Source organism: Hibiscus syriacus, unplaced genomic scaffold (assembly GCF_006381635.1).
Source record: "Hibiscus syriacus cultivar Baekdansim isolate YM2019G1 unplaced genomic scaffold, ASM638163v2 tig00110300_pilon, whole genome shotgun sequence".
In the NCBI taxonomy this organism is placed as follows: Eukaryota; Viridiplantae; Streptophyta; class Magnoliopsida; order Malvales; family Malvaceae; genus Hibiscus; species Hibiscus syriacus.
In genome coordinates, this window is record NW_024062669.1 from 8,686 (window position 1) to 28,425 (window position 19,740).

Consider the following 19,740-nt stretch of genomic DNA (forward strand, 5'->3'; position numbering starts at 1 on the left):
ATATAATAACTAAAGTTTGGTGGTATATGATGTAGTTTACTCTTTTTATTATTTCAGTTTTATTTACGGCTATGATAAAAGGAGGACAGCGTTTGTGTATAAATTGTGGTCACCTGTACATTGCCCTCTTTGTCCAAAACCCTTGCGTACCAACAAAATCAAATCTAACAAACTCTACATTTTTTCCCCAAACAGGAAAAGCTCTTCCACTTCTCTGTATTTTTACACCAAAGCAAATCAAAAAGGAAATCTGTTAGCTCGTAAGTTCAGGAGTGTTTGAAATAGTAATCTGCATAAACCTGCTTATACGTTCAGGAGTTGCCGAGCAAATAAGCTATACAATTTTTCAACCTCCGAGATCAACAGGTCATTTTCTGGTTTCGTCTTCATCTCATCGTCTATTAAAGCAAAAGCCTACGTCTACGGTTAGTTAACTTTTAATTTGTTACTTCTCTGATTTGGATAGGACATTCTTTTGTTGTTGTTGACTTGTTTCTGTTTAGTTTAATGTTAAAAATGATGCAGATAGAGTACGGGAAATACATTGAATCTATTTGATCGGTGGTTAGCGCGGCGGCTATGGGGGACATTGGCAGGAGTAGAAGAGTAAGAGCTGAGAGGGCTCGGGAGGCGAATGAGGAAGAGTACGAGGTGGATGAGTTTAGAGAAGGAACCATATCATCGAGGGGAAGCAGATTTAATCTGATAGCTAATGAGTTGGGATTGGCCGCAGCTCGTGCTCGGAAGAACTTGAGTCGTCAATATTTATTCGACGGGTTCAAAGACGGTCTACCTATTCATCCCGACAACAGGTAAGTTATTAGCCACCCGTTCATCTACGATTATTATTATTATAATTTGAACACAGAGTAACAATTAATGATTTTAAAATATTTTTGAAATAAAATAACATTTAAAGAAGCCTCCAATTTATAACATGTTATATAATCGAATAATTTAAAAGACATTAACTTCCTATTTAACCATTTCATAATATAATTAGTTTCCTTGTTGTAAACTTATAGTATCAAATTCAATCCATTGCTTTATATCACATTAGATGGAGAGGCAGGCAATCACTGTCTGGATAAAATATTAGATTGAAAAATTAGAGAAATGAGAAAAAGTCAAGTAAAGCTAGTAACTAATAGCCCTTCTAAAAATAAAAGATTATTTTTATTATTTAAAAATAAAATTATTGATTTGATTTTTTATTATTACTCTACCGAGTTAACTTTACTTCATTAACTTAAACTTAATTTTAGTATGTCTGTGGACTACGAATTGTGAATTAGTTTTTCTAATTTTAGTTTATCAAACGATAAAGCTTAAATTAAAGAAACAAAACAACGTGACAGTTGTAAATTGAGTTTTTGAGGCCAAAGGAGAGCTGCCGTCATTCCCGCCATTGCCTTACGCGTGGCGTAACGTAGTTGGATTTCAATCGCTGCGTCATAGTTGTTGATATGAGTACACGGCTTCTTTTCTTATCTTTGGCTGGCCGGATTGTTGGGATTCTGCAACTTTAAAAAAACCTTTTTAATTTTAGTCACACTCGACCGAGGATAACCACTACGCCTCACGGCTCACGCTTTGACTCAGACCCAACTCCTCTAGAAAGTAAAAACATTATAAAAATTATATATACGCAGAAACATATAAAATAATTTAATATTACTAATTTTAAGCATCATATAACTATTTTTTAACTTGAAGTCTTTAATTAAATAAAAATATGTTTTACTTTTTAAAAAAGCATCATTAAAAATTTATTTTGATAATATAATATAATTATATAAAAATATAATTAACATCTAATACTTATATAAGGTATAATTACAATGATTTTATTTTTTAAAAAATATTTGGTTATCGTAATATAATTCTATCTTAATTTATCACATCATATGTTATACTATAAATTATAATTTAAAATTTAAAATTTTAAAATAATATTAATTATAAAATTAAAGATCATAAATACTTACATAATTATATCAATTCTCATATTTTCCATAGAATTTTAAAAATATAGTGAGATCTCCAAATTTAATAAAACTTATAACTTATAATAATTATACATAATTATATCTAATTTAATTAACATGCATTATTCACAATTCACACTTAATGAATTATATGGCTGTTCTTGCTTGACAGTCTGATCACATGGCAATTGCGGACTGATATCCTGACAAATTAAATAAATTATTGGCCCATTACTTTATATCTATTATGAATTTTTCATCCTTTGTAATTCTGTTTTTTTACATTAATCTAAATGAATGCCATAGAGAAAAATACGATTGGTAGATTGAATTGAGAATAATCAGTTTGGTGAACAAATATATAAGTCACATAATAATGATACAAAATTTAAATACTCGACGGATTTTATTTTTAATTTCACTTTTCTAATACATGTAGTTAGAGTTTAGATTTCTTTTTCCCTAAGATTAAAAGGCATGGCCATTTATAAAAAGAATATTAACCTATTCATTGTTGGTGGTGTTTTTTTTAATTCTGTAAATATAATTAAAAATTTGATACATGTTATTTCTAAAAATATGAACATGCTTTGGAATGTAAACCCTCACAATAGATTTTAAAAAGTCTTAAAAAGTCCAGTCTTTGAATAGAATATAAATTATATGTTTTTGATTTTATCATATGGTAAATACAAAAATAATATTTACTGTTAGATCATTAATGAAAAATAACATTATCATATGGTAAATATAAAAATAATTGATCTAACACAATAGATTTTTAAAAGTCCAGTCTTTGAATAGAATATAAATTACATGTTTTTGATTTTATCATATGGTAAATACAAAATAATATTTACTGTTAGCTCATTAATGAAAAATAACATTATCATATGGTAAATATAAAAATAATTTTTCTACTGTTAGATCGGCGAGAATTGCTCTAGTTCAATCCAATGATGACATGTGGCTTAATTTCAGGAAACACCCTATTTGCCAGCAAGATTTGTTATTTATTTATTAATTTTGTCAAAGGATATTGTTCCTGATATAAGCAGCATTAGTATTAAAGACGTGTGAACCAAAAAAGAAAGCTGGAAATTAATAAACGAAAATGATAGATAAATATGATTAATAAAATAGAGATATCATGACTCTCTTTTTTCATGCTAATCATTAATGGTATAAACAGCAATTTTATAAATAGCAATTTTGAAATTTTGCTTGATTGGGTGATAAAAATAAGAGGCATAATAAATTTCATGAAAGAGAAAAATTAGTCTAGTTTTAGTAAAACATTCAGAATTTAATTTTTATATTTTGGTCTTTCAGAGTATATATATACATGTATTTCCATTCACTCGGATCAGTCCTATTCTTCCTCTCATTTTTCTTCTTTTACTTACCAAGTACGTACACCTTAGAATCCAATTATCAAACTGTCTCACACCAAAAGGGTATTTGTCTTTTTTCTTTTTGTTTGTGCTTTTACTGTTGTTTTGACCTCTGCATGACACAGGATTGATGTGTTATATATATAAATGCAGGTGGTATCGAGCATGGACCAAGTTCATACTAATATGGGCGCTGTACTCTTCCTTCTTTACTCCTTTGGAGTTTGGGTTCTTCAGGGGATTGCCAGAAAATCTTTTTATACTAGACATTGCAGGACAAATAGCTTTCCTCCTTGACATCGTTTTGCATTTCTTCGTTGCCTATAGAGACTCCCAGACCTACAGAATGGTCTATAAGCCCACTTCTATTGCAATTCAGTTAGTTTTTCTTATGTTTCTTCCCCTTTTCATCAAATGACTATAAATTCAATTCCTGCTGCATTTGATTTATTAGCTTGTGATTTCTGATAAGTATGATAGTGTTTTTTTTACCACTCGCTTTGCTACAAGATCAGCAAAAATGAACCAGCAAACACAGGATATTCTGAATTCTGTTACTTATTTCAAAAAGTTGATTCTACTCGCACTTGTAGCATGATTTAAGCTGCTTTATTATGCTGTTAGTTTATATAGCATGACAACATTCAAGGCAATAGATCCCGTTTATTACTTAACGAAAGTGTATTAAGTTCTAGTACTATTGTCGTCGGTACTTGCTTGTATATTTATCTTGTGTTTGTTTTTGTTCACACTTGCATTCTTACAAATCTCTCAATGATTTGCTACTGAGCCTCGTTCTGGTTGTATTCCCCATTGTGCAATTGCAGGTACTTGAAATCTAGTTTTCTTATTGATTTACTTGGTTGCATGCCTTGGGATATGATCTACAAGGTATTGCTTTCTTCCTCCACGCATTCCCCATTTCCTAAAGTATTTCTTTGCATATGAATTTGGTCATGTATAAGCTATCAACATATTTGTGTGTATATCTATATCTTAAATATCATAGTTAAAAATAAAAGTGTTTGTGTTCATGGAGAAATAAATGTTTATTCTGATTACATTTTCATGGAGACCATAATAGTCAAATCACGAAAGCTGTTGTACTAATTCTGAAATTATATTTGACATATATAAAATGGTTCTGATCCTGATATTTAGCCCTCAAAACACCCTCCATGCTCCTCTCTTTTACATCCTTCTGGTTTTTCTTTGTATGCTTTTCTAAAATTAGTTTGTTTTATCTATGTTCAGTGTGTTTGTTAGACACAACCTTTAACAAATAATTTCTGATTTTCTACTTGCATGGTGATTAAGTTTTTAACATATGTTCCTTGAAAGAGTTTTGAACAATATCACGGACTTGTTCCCTAATATAATTCCTCTTAGACAGCTTAATATACCACACACCTCTTTAGAAAATGAAACACAGATATGAACTTCAAGCTGCAAATTTATAGTTGTAGCTTTCTTAATAACCATTTTGAGATTATTCTTCCACGCAGGGTTGTGGAAGAAAAGAAGAAGTGAGGTATCTCCTATGGATTAGGCTATATCGGGTTCACAAAGTCACTGATTTCTTCCGAAATATGGAGAAGGATATACGGATTAATTACCTTTTTGCAAGGATTATAAAACTTATTTTTGTTGAACTCTATTGCACACATACAGCAGCTTGTATCTTTTACTACCTGGCTACCACACTGCCTCCTGAACAAGAGGGGTACACATGGATTGGAAGCTTAAAGTTGGGAGATTATAGTTATTCAAACTTCAGAGAAATTGATTTGTGGAAGCGGTACACGACTTCCATGTATTTTGCTATTGTCACAATGGCTACCGTTGGTAAGTAACCCGTTTAATTTACTTTATCCTGTATATTACTGAACTGATTTTTTTCTTTGTTTTCTATACTTAATTTGTATGTGTGTGTTTGTTTGTTTTCCGTAGGTTTTAAATCCATTCTTAATTAATCTGCTCTTCTGTGACAGGTTATGGAGACATACATGCAGTCAATTTGAGGGAAATGATATTCATAATGTTATATGTCTCCTTTGACATGGTTCTTGGTGCTTATTTGATTGGTAACATGACAGCTTTAATTGTAAAAGGATCCAATACTGAGAGGTTCAGGGACAAAATGGCAGATGTTATTAAGTATATGAACAGAAATAGACTTGATAGGGATCTCCGTAATCAGATCAAATGCCACTTGCGATTACAGTATGAAAGTAAATACACTGAGGCTGCCGTTATTCAGGATTTGCCCATCTCTATCCGAGCTAAGGTAACATATAAATAGTATGCAATCTGCTGTTCCTTTTATGTTTCTGTTAACACAAAAACTATTTTTAGTTGAAACAAAATAAGGAAATATATCTTACTCTTCTATATTGATATTGTTTTTGAACTATCAGATTAATCCATGTATATGTTGTTCCAATCACAAATTAATTGCAAAACTTTTGTTCCTCAGTTGCGAGTGAAATAGTGCTAAGTAAGTAGACTATAGATTATAATGACGAAAACAATTTATTTTCTACTTAAGAAAACAATCATATCTGTCTGGATGTTCTCTTCATCGGTATTTTCGCTAGTGCTCATACATTTATGTTTATTCTTTTCCTTCATTGATTTCTATTCTGTTTCTGGTTTTGCAGATTTCCCAATCTTTATATATGCCATACATTGAAAATGTTCCCCTTTTCAAGGAATGCTCTTCAGAGTTTATTAATCAGATTGTAAGTCAATTCTGTTCTCAAATAATGGATGAAAGTTGCTTAAAAAGACAAATTTCTATTGTTGCTTCTGATTTGTAATAAATGGTTCTTATGTGCTGCACAAAGCTCATTTGTTCTTGGTTTTATTGAACTTTAATCCTGCGTCATGTTTCATAAATGAGAGTTGACATGATTCAACATGTCTATGCTAATATTCATGGAATTCTGGGCCTTGAGAAAAGCATTAGCATATGGACTAAGCTTGTGTCCAGGCAATTTTATCTTCAGATAACTGCTTTTAGATATAGTATTTGCGTTCAATGTCAGGAATGCTATTCCAAATGCTTATTTGAAGCAGAATGGTATAATTTTTTTTCAAAGTAAATTGGTCTCTTGAACTTATAATCATTTTATATCACAAAAAGGAAAAAAGTCATCAAATCTTTATTGCTGCATCAACATTCTTCATTCACAATTACATAAAAAAGTAGGAAAAGAGGAAAAATAAAGAAATAACTTTATATAAAGTTAACAGTTGCTTCGTTTGATCTTGCAGGTTATTAGACTCCATGAAGAATTTTTTCTCCCTGGAGAAGTAATAATGGAACAGGGAAATGTTGTAGATCAAGTTTATTTTGTCTGTCATGGTGTGCTGGTATGATTCGTTATGTTTTTATTGTGGTCAATAAAATACCGTTATTTCTTATTTCCCTACCTGCATCTTTTCCTAGATATCTCCAAAGCCTGATATATATGTGTGTGTATATATATATTCCTCTAAGCATCAAACATATTTATGTATCTGTTAGCCTGAAGATGCTCTGCTCTTTCCACTTGGTGTTTAGCAGCTGAGGTTGGCTTTCAAATATTTTCCATGCCACGGAATGTTTTTATGTGCTTCATCATGCTTCCTGATTGTGATTTTCATTGTTCAGTTTATACATTTTATGCATAGCACCCCATAGACTTTAATTGAATTGGGATCTCAATGTTTTTATAAACTGATTAAATGACGCTTAACCCAAAGTATCATTGTACAGGAGGAGGTTGCTATAGGGGAAGATGGATCAGCAGAGACTGTTACGCTTCTGCAACCCAATAGCTCATTTGGAGAAATTTCTATACTCTGCAACATCCCTCAGCCTTATACTGTTCGGGTTTGTGAATTATGTAGGCTTCTGCGATTGGATAAGCAATCATTTTCAAGTATCCTCGAGATATATTTCCATGATGGAAGGCAAGTTTTGAACAATCTTTTGGAGGTAATCCTGTTTCCTCATTTCTCTATTGCATATACCATGTTTCTGCTCCTCTTATACATGGCTTTATCAGAGAAAAGTATACGCAGGCTGGGTATTATCATTTGATCAAAAAGTCATTTGAATATAAATTTGTCAACCTAAAATTTCAGGGGAAAGAATCCAATCTTCGAATTAAGCAACTGGAATCAGAGATAGCATTTCACATTGGAAGACAAGAAGCTGAACTAGCTTTGAGGGTGAATTGTGCTGCATATAATGGAGATTTGTATCAGCTCAAAAGTTTGATGCGAGCTGGAGCTGATCCTAACAAAACAGATTACGATGGAAGATCTCCCTTGGTAAGTATTATTATTTTAACTGAAGCCTTTAGGTCGGTCTTCAAATACATTCTATTATAGTTCTCCTTTGATGAGATCTTTTTTTTTTTGAATAATTTGATGAGATCTTCAGATCCTGCATAGATGCTCTATTGCTAGAGCATCTGTTACTGTTCAGTCTATGGTTTAAGATCTATTACATGTGTGGTCTCTATACCTGTAGGCTATTTTTGTACTTCATTTAATGTTTTATTTTCTTTTCTCTCATTCTTTAATTTTTATAGAAAATCATGTCCTTATACAAGTAATGAAGATTTAAAACAAACGGAAAACATCCTATGCTTCTTTTAACTCAAAATTTACTAAAATTTCAGTATATCATGTGTTACTTCTTTTGAAAGTAGCTAAATCGAGTTCCCTTGGTCAGAATTATTCACGTCCATTGAATTTTCTCCACATCCTTAATAAGGTTTGTCATTCAGACATGCCATAAAATCCTCAGAACTCTTGGTTACATTTCGGGTTTAATTACTTAAATTTTATAGCTCTTTAGCTACACATTACAAATGGAGAATGGAAGAAAGAAAGCTCTTATCTAAAACCAAATGTTTGTTTTGAATAGCATCTGGCTGCATCCAAAGGATATGAAGATATTACAAGTTTCCTTATTCGGCATCCGGTAGACATCAACATTAAAGGTAATTATATTTTGAAATGTTACTTTGATTAATTAAAACTCTAGTCTTTATCATTTCGTCTATTGTTGTGATAATAATTTTTTTCTATAGATAACTTCGGGAATACACCCTTGCTAGAAGCGATAAAAAATGGACAAGACAATGTCGCTGCTTTGCTAGTTAAAGAAGGAGCTTCCTTAAACATTGATGATGCTGGTAGTTTTCTGTGTAAGGCAGTTTCAAAGGGGGACACGGACTTTTTGAAAAGGCTTTTGTCTAATGGAGTTGATCCTAACTCCCGAGATTATGACCATCGAACCCCACTTCATGTAGCTGCTTCTGAGGGCTTATATTTGATGGCAAAGCTTTTGATAGAGGCTGGAGCTAGTGTATTACCAAAGACAGGTACATTTAGGACATTGATTTCACTTAGTTTTTTATAATTGTGATCATGTTTAGCTTATTCAACTGATACTATTTGTTTCTAGCTATACCGTCTGGTTTGTAACTGGATTTGGATTAACAGTTAAATAATCACCATATGAACTTCCTTGCAGTGTATACAAGTTGTTCGGAGTTATAATACATGTCTTTTGTTGCAAATTCTTTTTATTGTTTACATTTTCTTATTTATATCCTAATTTTTCCCTATGAGTTATACTGATATACGTCATAGACATTTGCCTTACTTCAGTATCATTAGTTTTTTTCCAACAATTATGCCTTTCTGTGCAGATGGGGAAACACACCACTTGATGAAGGCCAGATGTGTGGGAACAAGAATTTGATCAAACTACTGGAAGATGCAAAATCTACTCAGTTATCAGAATTCCCATATCGTTCGAACGAAATCACAGGTATTGCTGAAACTGTGTTACCACACTCTAATTTACATTTCACATATGTAATTTACCGATCATAGCTTGCTGTAAGCAATTAAGAATTGTCCCACATGGTTTAACATTTTGACTAGAAATGGAACTGAATTTAAGGACACTGAATTTTCAACTCCACTACCATCCTATTCAGACTTTCCATTACATATGATTCTACCTTCTCTTTCATCGTTGCATCTACGTTTACCTATTGGTTTCTTCAGTGGTAAAACTAAAGAGCTTGATTTATTTCTGTTCAATGGTCAGAACTTGACTCTATTAGTGGTTACTAACTATTAGAACATCTAGGTTGTACCACTAAATAGGGTTTTCAGTTTCTATTAGAACATCAATGACTGCTCAAGTGATCTTCGTTTCTGCACTAATGACAGAATTTGTGTTGCTAATTCCAGATAAAATACACCCAAAGAAATGCACGGTTTTTCCTTTCCACCCTTGGAATGCTAAAGAACAGAGGAGATCTGGAATTGTATTATGGATCCCTCACACGATGGAAGCACTTGTTACAACGGCTGCCGAGCAGCTACAATTTGCAGGTGCTTCTTTTGTATTGTCGGAAGATGGAGGTAAAATTCTTGATGTAGACTTGATTAATGATGGACAAAAGCTGTATCTGATCAGCGAAACATAGGGTCATTGTGATTTTGTAACAATGTCGCTGTTTTGTTATTGTACCACGTCCACATCCAGGTCCACTTGTAAATATGGTTTTGCCGTTAATATAGTTGTTGCATGTCTTGAGATTCACCCTTTACGAGTTCACATCCAAACGTATATGAGATTCAAATCTCAACATCTGTTGCCCACTACATATTTGTATAGGTTAAACTTTTAGCTAAGGTATTTTTTTATTTTAAATAAGCTTTTAATTGAAGATCTTCCTAAGATGTTTTTTTAATCATAAATAACCAATAAATACAATTCTTGAGAAGTAAAACACACATGCTTTAACAAAAAGAAAGAAAGAAATAATGCTTTTACAAGTATGCTTTAACGACCTTACTGAAATGGGCCAAGGAGTGCATCACATGACTCAGGCATGTCTGCTATTTTGTTTATTTTTTTCATTGTTTGTTTTGCTGCTTTACATTGTAAGCTTCTACCTTATTAACAACGCTTTGGAGTCGATCACATCTATCAATAAAATCATTCCTTGAGAAACAAATCCAATTATATAACTAACCATAATTATATAACACCACTTTGAACACCGCATACGTGGAGATATGAGCGTTCATTGTCAAAGAGTTAATAGTCTTTGAACTGATACTACTTCATATTCACTCAACTTCATCGAATAAATCACTGAAGCTTGACAAGTATAATTTTGAAACTGACATCTATTATTTTGATGTTGAGAAAAAAGACATTTTATATTCAACTGAACTTTTATTGCAAAAATTTGAACTGATTAAAATAATAAAAACAAAGAATAAATTCATCAAAGATTTAAAATTGCGCACGTAATCTAAGATTACTTAAAGGAATACGTGATTGTAAAATTATAACCTATATTTCACCCTCTTGAAACAATTTAAGAATGTGTGAGGTTACAACTTACCCATAATGTCGAAATTTAAAATCACACCCGACAAAACAAACACAATGCCCAACTACTGAGTTCAATTTGTGATAAAGATGAGTTGCTTTGGAAGTAGAATATCTGGCGCAAATTCCTTAAACCCTGCTGCAAGTATCACGAGCCTTCTCCAACGCAGTAGACAGGCTTCTAAACAGTGTAAACATTAAAGAAAAGACCAATAGACAGCCATTACCAAGGATAGGTTGAGCCTTGAGACAAAGAAAACATTCCAATATCCATAGAGGTCTAGTAGCCTCTCCACCACCGTAAATAGGTTACTAAAAGCCCCCAACTATTTTATCCCAAAAAAACGGTAGTTTGCAAGTAAAATTTGTAAAAGGAAGACATTCTAAGCACCATCTTAATCAGAAACTGGAAAATGAACGTCAGCTTTTCATAAACATTTTTCTGAACTCATCATTTGATTTTGGCTTCTCATCATCCTCTGTCCTGCTTCCTGGTCTGTTAGCAGTCCATCCAAGTGGTTTAACATTTCTTGGCACTGCAAATGTGTTCTTCCCCTGGAGCTGGATTCTCTCATCACGCTTACGACCAGTGGATTGTGATACATGCGGTGCTCTAGATCCCTTTGAGTTTTCACCAGATTCTTTAGATACGGAACTCCCATGCTTTCCACTTTGATTGCTAGCTTCTTCTGCAATTTCAGTTTAGACACATTAGAATCTAAGCAAGCTACCATGTAATTTATATAATCGTAAAACTAGGATGGAAACAAAAGCAAAGCTTTAGCTATGTAATCCAGACTCAGGGTATTCTTAAAGTTTGGCCAAGTTTTTTTACATATATCCAGCGAGCCCCATACTCATGTCCGAATTTGTCAGACACAGTACTTAAAGAAATAGATCCTAGATAACATAAAGGAAGGAAAATAAATGTGGAAATACATAAACACAACACCCACACATATCATAGTGTTTTCATGGTTTCACCAAAAGCCTAGTCCTAAACTTATTCATGCAAGGCTCGTCTCATTTGTAGCCAACCTAGCAGCTTTTCTGCCAAGAAAAAAAAAATTCCCCACATTTCAATTATGGAAGGAGTTTTGACAATCACTCAAGGGACTTGTTTCTTTTTTTTCTAATGAATATATTAAGAACATCCCAGTCCCCTCTATCATCTGAACGAGAAGGGAACCAAGAGAAAAGGAAGATATAAGACGATCCCACCCCATGTAAATAATAACCTTCAAAAGAAAGAGTTGCTTGCTGAATCAGCTCAATATGGCTAAGACATGTAATAATAACATGTTCCAATTTCAACCCTGCTTCTGCTTCCTCTCAGCATATCTTTCCTACTAGACATTTATTCCTACTGTCTGTTTAGCAGGCATACAAGTCTTTGGGACTGAATATTCTCAATTTCAAACTTAAATGTTCGTGCACACAACACACTGCACATTGAAAAGGTTTGTGATACATTTGAAAAATATTAGGTATATGCATCAATGACTTAAGAGGTATATCTATCAGTGCATAATTGCAAGTGTAAAAGAAAGATATGGGAAAGAAATTGGTCAAGGACAGAGGGGAAAGAGTAAATTTCATATCCCTTATCTTACCACCGGGTGCAGTACGAGAAAAAGAGTATCTCTTGTGTTGCTTTGGATTTGACCGTGCAATACTCAACTTCTTTCCAAGCAACATTTGCTTATTCTTCGCTACAGCTGCAGCAAGGTGTTCATCATCCTCAAAATCCACATATGCCAGTCCCTTCAAAATTCAATAGAAGGCATAAAAGGTCACCACTGGTCATATGACTGATAAAAAGCTTCAAATTCAAGTATTATTTGAATTTGAACCAAATTAAGAAAAAGGAACCAGACCTAGGGAAGATTGTTAATTTTTCCATTAACTCAAGCTCTAAATCCTATGCACTAAATTTTTAGTTCAGAAATTTTGCATACAGATGTGTATTATTTTTCTTCTATGCTAATTTTTCTTCATTCATCATTTATCTAAACATATTACATGTCACCACAAACAGAGCGTGCCATGGACTAATCTACTGAAGGAGATGGTAAATATTGCTCATAAAACTGTACAATAAAATCTATACTACTAGAGAAAGATCATGATATAGAAGTCTGAGCACAAGACTGACTTCTAGAAGCACTTATGCAGTCAGTTTCTCATTTTATTCTAGCAATAGCATATTCAGTACAAAAAATAAAATAACAAAGCACCGGCATGCGTGCACACATACACAGCGGTATATATATATATATAGAGAGAGAGAGAGAGAAAGAGACCCTTGATTTTCCAGTGAACTTATCGAGCAGAACTCGAATTGCAGTCACCCCACCAACATCATTAAAGAATTGAAGTAAATCTTCATCTTTTGCCTGCTATCCAAAAATAAATGTCACTATCAACATTATGAGAAGGCAAATCCGTAAGTTTATCTGAAAGAAGAAAAAGCAGATGAAGAGCAGCATCAAGGTTCCACTTACCGTAATGCTCAGATTTGATACAAATGCAGTACACTGATCCGTATATATCCTGGGCTTAGTAGGATTAGTGTCTTTCATCTGCTTCTCATTTACTTGTTCCTCAACCTTGCCTTTTTTCTCTTCCCCATCATTTACTTCAGTTAAGTTCAGCCCTTGTGTGTTCTCTCTCTTGTGCAATTTCTTATTTTGAGAAGTATGTTTTTGCTGCTTTGCTGGAGAGTGATCATCTATTGCACTTGAACCTGATTTCCTCTTCTCACGAACGGTGTTCTTAAGGGTCTGCTCTCTTTGATCTGTTGCTCCAGTGAGACATTTAGATTCCTGCTGTAACCTAAACAACTGCAGCTCCTCAAGACGAGGAGTAACCTAAGAAATGGCAAGGAAAACAAGTGTAATTCTGACTTTGATGAAGGCAACTAATTACTAAGGTAAACAAGTAGAAAATTTCATTCATGATGTAAAGTGTCTCAACAATTAATTACTAATGTTAACATAACAAAATTTGATCAGATCTACCATTCTTTCCACACCTAATGGCAAATATTCCACCAAGCCAAATAATAGTGAATGCAGTAAAAAATTTACATACATGGATAATCAGGATAACAGATTTAGGAAGTAGACAAGAGTAAAAACGGTGGTAGACATTATAATCACCTCAAGAAGTGTTGGGGCAATTGATGGTGAAAACAGATGATTCAGGATTTCCACTTTTACTCATCATTAAGTACTACTTTTTTAGAAGATGAACACAATATTGCTTCTTTGTTGAGTAAACCTCCTATTCTTTCAAAAACAGATTTGATGTTAAATAACAAAGATTGCTAGCCAAAATATAAAATCCCTGACATCTTCCACAATCTAATGTCCGACTTTTCCATGTGTAACTATTTATTGACTTGATTTCAACCCATACACAAGGAAGTGAAGTTCCATAATTATAAAAGTAAATATGTTAACCATATGAAGCAAAAGAACAAGAACAGAAGAACTGGGGAAAAAATAGTAAAATTTAGTACCTTTTGCTCAGCATGGTTGAGTTCTTCTAGTGTTCCAAATTCCCTCTCAAAGCACAACCAAGAATGGCAGATGTCCTGAATGATTCTGTTTTTTTAGGAAGGAATATATCATCTAATTTACATAATATTTGTAGAGCAACTGAAGAAAATTCAGGAGTACAGCTTAAAATAACCAACACAAATTACAACCGCAAAAGATCTATTCATCTTAGAAGCTAAAAGTAATAAATAATAAGTTAATGTAGACACTCTAGTAAGACCAACTGTAAAACTATGTGAAGCGACCAATACATGTAGTCATCTCTATCAGTTGAGATAGAAAATGAAGTTAGCTTCAAACAGATAGCAGTGATGAGAGGAGTAAAATTAAAAAGAGAAAAATAAACGAGTAACCATATGACAGAAGAATATTAGAACTATGGCCTTACAATGAACTGTAGCTCTCTCTCATAACATTTGTTCCAAAACACATGCATAAACAAGTGCCGCAGACCGAATCTATGTTATGAAAGGCCGTTCATTTGGTAGATAAACAAAACCAAATCATGACAGCCTCCACCAAACTCTCTTTCTTATCCTATGCAAGTCCATGTTGGAAAAGTTTGAAGAGAATTATTCAATGGTGCTGTTAAATGAGAAAAAGTTTGTGATGGTGTATTACCCCTAACAATTTTGACTATTAGTAATGGAAGAGACCTTTCACCAAGTTCATCTTGACTTAGAGCTTGAGGAAAAGCTCTTTCTACAAGAGGGAAGTAATTTCATGGACTGAATCCATGTTGGGAAAGGCAGTTACTTTGGGTTATTTAATTAAAGCTTAGATGGCAATTATATTTCTTTCCTCAAGTTTCTTAATTATGTTTTCTATTTAGCTGATTTATTTCCCTTCTAAAATAGATTTCCTATTTATGTAATAAGACTAGTCCTTGTTTAAAAGGACACATGACATAGCAAAATGATAAGCAGATTTTTTTTTATCAAAAACCCTAACGCATTTTAGGTCTCTCTCTAACAAATCCCAAGGTTTCAGACTCCCTCTGATGAGCTGAAAGGTTTCAATATCCCTTCGATCAATCACAAACACACGGTCCAAAAAAGAAGTCTAGAATAATACGATTTCTGCATCATACTATCAGCTACAGAGAGAACAAGTTAATCTTCAAATGAGAAAATTCACTTACATATGATAGAAAAGAAAGAAACAAAAATCATTCTTCCAATTCACCCGCTGCAACAAAACTTCCATTGACCTTTCCCTCTAATTCTGGCACTTCAGAAATTTAATCTCAATGAACCCTAGAATCGCTTAATTTTCTAGCCCCGGGGGTCAAAGCCTGAGTAGGCATAATTCCCCAGAGATGTTCTAAGTTAACATTTTATGGCGAATGCCTCAACACCTTTTCCCAAAAGAAAACAAGTTAAACGAATCAATAAGTAGGAAAAATAATATATGCTAGAAATTTTAATGATACTCCAGTTTTGCGTTTCTTTTCCACACGTATATATTCTCACACTTCTGCCCTGTAGTCAACAGTAGGAATACAAAAAAGATGGAAAAAAAAAAGCAAGAAAACACACATATTTGCTGCACAGATGGAAAATACATCAGTTTTTTTCCCTAACAAACCCACAAAACTGAAGAAAGCAAACATTTGAAGATAATCAGGTCCTACAAATACAAAATATATTTACATTAAACATGGAAAACATACCTCTGAACCTGTTCCACTAAATCTTTTACTGTAGCATCTCTTATATATGGCCCTGGCTTCATTTATATGATCTAACTCGATTTCCATTAATATATAACTCTGCCATGCTTCCAATATTGAACCACTACACAGATATATACATTCATGAAATCTCTGATATATCAGGTAGTTAAAATAACGATAGAATTATGCATGCAAGTTCTGAACAGTCAAACCAGCTTTTAAGCAAGCTCTCCCAAACACCACGAGCTGCATTTAAATCATTTCCCAATTTCAGCTCTAAACGAGCCCAATAAGCATGCAAATGCAAGAAACCAACAGTGTTCTTCATGTGCGGTGATAAGTAATCTGCTGCTTGCTGAAAGGAAGACCACAGAGTAAAACTCACGCATATAAAAGGGACGTATTACTAGCCCATACATCATGAAGACTATGAATTCCAAAGTGCTTTTACATACAATTACAATAACTCTTAACAAGGCACTGAACTTAACATAACATTTGGCAACAAAAGTATTAACACAAGTAAAAGCTTAATCATTACATGAGTTCAAAAATAGATTGTAAAAGCATTGAGAAGAATCAGAACAATTCTAAACTTGAAATTAAAAATGAGTAAAAAATCAAGTAGAAAATAATACTTATACAAAATAAGTAATATATACTCCTTCTCTTTGATCAAACTAAATCATGTGAGTGGCTAAAAATTATTAAGTGAAGTTAGTTTATTACTAACTCATGTATTAAAACGTGAGGAATAAATAACACTCCTATCAAACATAACATTAATGTACTGGATAACCTTCGATCAGATTCAGACTTCCTTAACTATGAAATTCATTTTAAACATGGAGATGAATAAGTACCCATTCAAACCTGAAAAGTTTCCCTAATCATTGAAAGGTTCAACGAATCATCTCCACTAGCTGATGAAATTCTACGCCTCAAGCCATCTACTCGGGTGAGGAACAAATCAAGGTACTATAACAAACAAAAGAGATAAAAAGTACAACACATGAACAGTGTCGAATGGATTCACAATATAGATAAATCAATGAATAAATCCATACCTTCTCAAGGGTTGAAAACGTGCATTTGAGGGACTTCTCAAATGCCTGAAATAAAATTAAGAAAAAATCAATTAAATAGCCTTAAATAGAATCATAAAAAATAAAAGCATTTTACACATTCCCCATTACATACAAGTCAAGGAAATCTCCTTTTAAAAAATCCTGAAACTATAATAGATAACTAATAGCTCTAAAGCCAAAGTGCCGAAATCAGTTCTAAAGCCACCAAGAAAAGGTGATGGCATCAGTTGGATGCGGATATAAGATCATATTACATGATGATGGGAACCGAGAGACAAAATCATGTTCACAAAGTAGCACACAGGATTTTGTAACTGAACTGTTGTTTTTGGTAGGCTCCCAAAAATTCTCTCCACATTATCACTTCCTCTTTTGAGCTCATAGTAAAATCTTAGTGCAATACTTGACCAGAACAAACAAAAAATGCATACTCATTTTTCCCTGTTAAACTGATTTTTAAGAATTTCCTAAAGCTACAAGTCAAAATTCATGTATTTATATGCAGGAGCTATAAGTTCCCCAATGATTACTACAGATCAAACTTTGAACAACTATTTGATGTGTTCACTGCAGTCCAGACTCCAGACAGAGAGAAGAAGAGATAATCTTTGAAAAACAGAACATACAGCAGATATCTCTTTCTCAGAATCAAGACCACGCTCCAAACACAGCAAATATCGAACCCAAAGTTCTCCAACCCAAGGACAGCTTCTTGTAGCCCTGGAATAAACATCCTTCACAACATTTCCTGCCTAAAAGGACAAAAAGATAAGAAAGAACAGTATCTCGTATGGCAAACTCAATTATAACTTGCAAAATTAAAAGCAAGAACTTTAATGGTTAATTGACTAATAGCAGGTAAAACCAAAAACCTTCAAGGTTTTATCAAGATAGCGAGTATAATGAAGCCAGAGATCACTTGATACAGGAAAGTCAGTTATGCCACGTTCATACAGAATCTGAACACGGGCTGGATCACCACAGGATTTTTCAAAATCTAAGTAGCTCTGCAATAAAAAAAATTTATTAGTCAATTTAACTGGGCAGAATGGCATTAATGCCAACACTACAATAGGGTAGAGAGGAAAACCAAATATTTAGTCTCACAAGAAAGGAGAGACAGTGCCTTAAAGCATACATGAAATCAAATTTGACATCAGATTTGGTACTGAATAAATGAACTTCCCCACGAAAGAGACTTTAGAGTATGATATATATATATATATACCATGTAATGTTGAAATCTTTCAGACTCGGATACATCCTGCCTAGTAATCTGATCTTCAAGATGTGCACGGGCATTGTACATCTCCTCTGCCTTCTGGTAAGCCGAAGCAACATGGGAAGAAATCCCAAAAACATTGCCGGATTCAGCATCAAGAGAATTCCCTTGCTCCACCTCCCATGCCTTGTAGGCTAGAAGAGTAGACTCCAAGTTAGCATGGGGAATAGACAAGTGCCGATGGAATATACTCCTTATGCGCTGGACCTGTTTTTCTTTGGCCTGAACAATAAATGGATAACCAGAAGTCCAACTCAAAAATGTTCTTGATCAGAAAAGTATTTAAAGTGTAATGAAAATGGTATCATGCTGAGACCTGGATGTCGGATTGGTCAATAGTTAGTAAAATAGATTGCTCAAATTGGGTATATGCATCCCATATTAGAGAGCCTTGAGAAACATGCAGAGCAGCAGCTGTGACAGCTCGCTCAAACAGATTTCTTGCCTTTGAAATCCCATCGGCTGAACAATCACACACTTTTTTATCATGTCGTTGCACATAATTTAGGTACTCACACCAAAGGGGGATAGACAGATACTCAAAGATGCCTCTCTGGTAAAGCTTCTCGACTGACTCGAAATTGGAATCATTCAAAAGAGAAGCTTCGTCCTTAGCCCATTCTATCCACATTTCAGGACTCAGTGGAAACGATGTATTCATATTTTCCCTTGCTTCCCGCAGCTTCTCTATTTCACCACTTCTCCTCAAAAGATTTATGTACTGTGAAATCGAATCAAATAAATAAAAATTACAGGAAATGATAGCATCGTTAGTAGTAGAACTGTAGGATAATATGTTTAAGTTTAGTTTAACAAAGGAGAACAAGGAAAAGTACTGTTTACCTGGACATGGGCATCGTAGTTGGAAGGATTGGTGGAGAGCTCGTATTCTAGGGTTAAGAGCTGCTCTTTCTGATCTGATTCATCTTCTGAATCGCTGCTGGATTTCAGACTGGTTTTAGGGTTTTCAACAGTATCGCTCTCGTCCATTCCAGTGTCTTGCCCCACGGGTGATTTCTCAAACGCCTCCATTTTCCTCCCCTTTTCGTTTTTACTTCTTTTCTTCTCCTCCTTTTAGTTTTTAAGTCGGCGTAGGCTCCCGCCTTTATATTTTAAGGGTAAACTACGACAATGGTCACTAATGTTTGAGTAAGTTTTTTTTCTCACTACTAATGTTTCAAAAGTTACAAATAGGTCACTAATATTATCGTTTGTGATAAAATGGTCACTGGCCGTTAACAGCCGTTAGAAGGCGTGACGAAAAATACAGCTAGACTGTTATCTGCTGAGGTGGATCGTTGACCGCCATTTTGACCGGCTCTTCTTCTTC

General features: G+C 33.7%; 2 protein-coding genes across 4 annotated transcripts; one reads left to right on the top strand and one right to left on the bottom strand.

Moving 5' to 3' along the window:
- Positions 1-509: 509 nt before the first annotated feature.
- On the top strand, positions 510-9,982 carry LOC120116634 (potassium channel SKOR-like). Of its 2 annotated transcripts, none has more exons than XM_039137056.1 (13): positions 510-812; positions 3,536-3,760; positions 4,210-4,273; positions 4,888-5,227; positions 5,374-5,669; positions 6,043-6,123; positions 6,659-6,757; positions 7,143-7,364; positions 7,514-7,702; positions 8,304-8,379; positions 8,470-8,747; positions 9,062-9,215; positions 9,647-9,982. In XM_039137056.1, exons 1-13 carry the CDS (start codon positions 580-582, stop codon positions 9,883-9,885), a joined length of 2,496 nt encoding a protein of 831 aa, XP_038992987.1. In that variant the 5' UTR covers positions 510-579; the 3' UTR covers positions 9,886-9,982. The 2 variants fall into 2 exon arrangements, 1 of the variants encoding a protein (XP_038992987.1); XR_005515574.1 differs by having other exon boundaries at positions 511-812; positions 8,470-8,763; positions 9,094-9,215; positions 9,647-9,782.
- Positions 2,372-19,502, bottom strand: LOC120116633 (squamous cell carcinoma antigen recognized by T-cells 3-like). 2 transcript variants are annotated; one of them, XR_005515573.1, is made up of 15 exons: positions 19,254-19,502; positions 18,727-19,131; positions 18,357-18,632; positions 18,001-18,135; positions 17,755-17,880; positions 17,108-17,152; positions 16,914-17,018; positions 16,253-16,395; positions 16,038-16,161; positions 14,326-14,400; positions 13,307-13,672; positions 13,106-13,198; positions 12,416-12,566; positions 11,149-11,491; positions 2,372-2,378 (listed from the first exon to the last, which is right to left on the bottom strand). XR_005515573.1 is itself a non-coding variant. In XM_039137055.1 (14 exons), the coding sequence occupies exons 1-14, from the start codon at positions 19,440-19,442 to the stop codon at positions 11,223-11,225; spliced, it is 2,502 nt and encodes an 833-aa protein (XP_038992986.1). In that variant the 5' UTR covers positions 19,443-19,502; the 3' UTR covers positions 11,111-11,222. The 2 variants fall into 2 exon arrangements, 1 of the variants encoding a protein (XP_038992986.1); XM_039137055.1 differs by lacking the exon at positions 2,372-2,378 and having other exon boundaries at positions 11,111-11,491.
- Between the last annotated feature and the right edge of the window lie 238 nt (positions 19,503-19,740).

Coding starts and splice junctions, on each gene's coding strand:
- LOC120116634 (XM_039137056.1), top strand. CDS start 580: ATGGGGGACATTGGCAGGAGTAGAAGAGTAAGAGCTGAGAGGGCTCGG. Junction 813..3,535: donor CCTATTCATCCCGACAACAG/GTAAGTTATTAG, acceptor ATATAAATGCAG/GTGGTATCGAGCATGGACCA. Junction 9,216..9,646: donor TCGTTCGAACGAAATCACAG/GTATTGCTGAAA, acceptor TGCTAATTCCAG/ATAAAATACACCCAAAGAAA.
- LOC120116633 (XM_039137055.1), bottom strand. CDS start 19,442: ATGGAGGCGTTTGAGAAATCACCCGTGGGGCAAGACACTGGAATGGAC. Junction 17,153..17,754: donor CTGAGAAAGAGATATCTGCT/GTATGTTCTGTT, acceptor ATTTTATTTCAG/GCATTTGAGAAGTCCCTCAA. Junction 14,401..16,037: donor TTAGTGGAACAGGTTCAGAG/GTATGTTTTCCA, acceptor AGAATCATTCAG/GACATCTGCCATTCTTGGTT.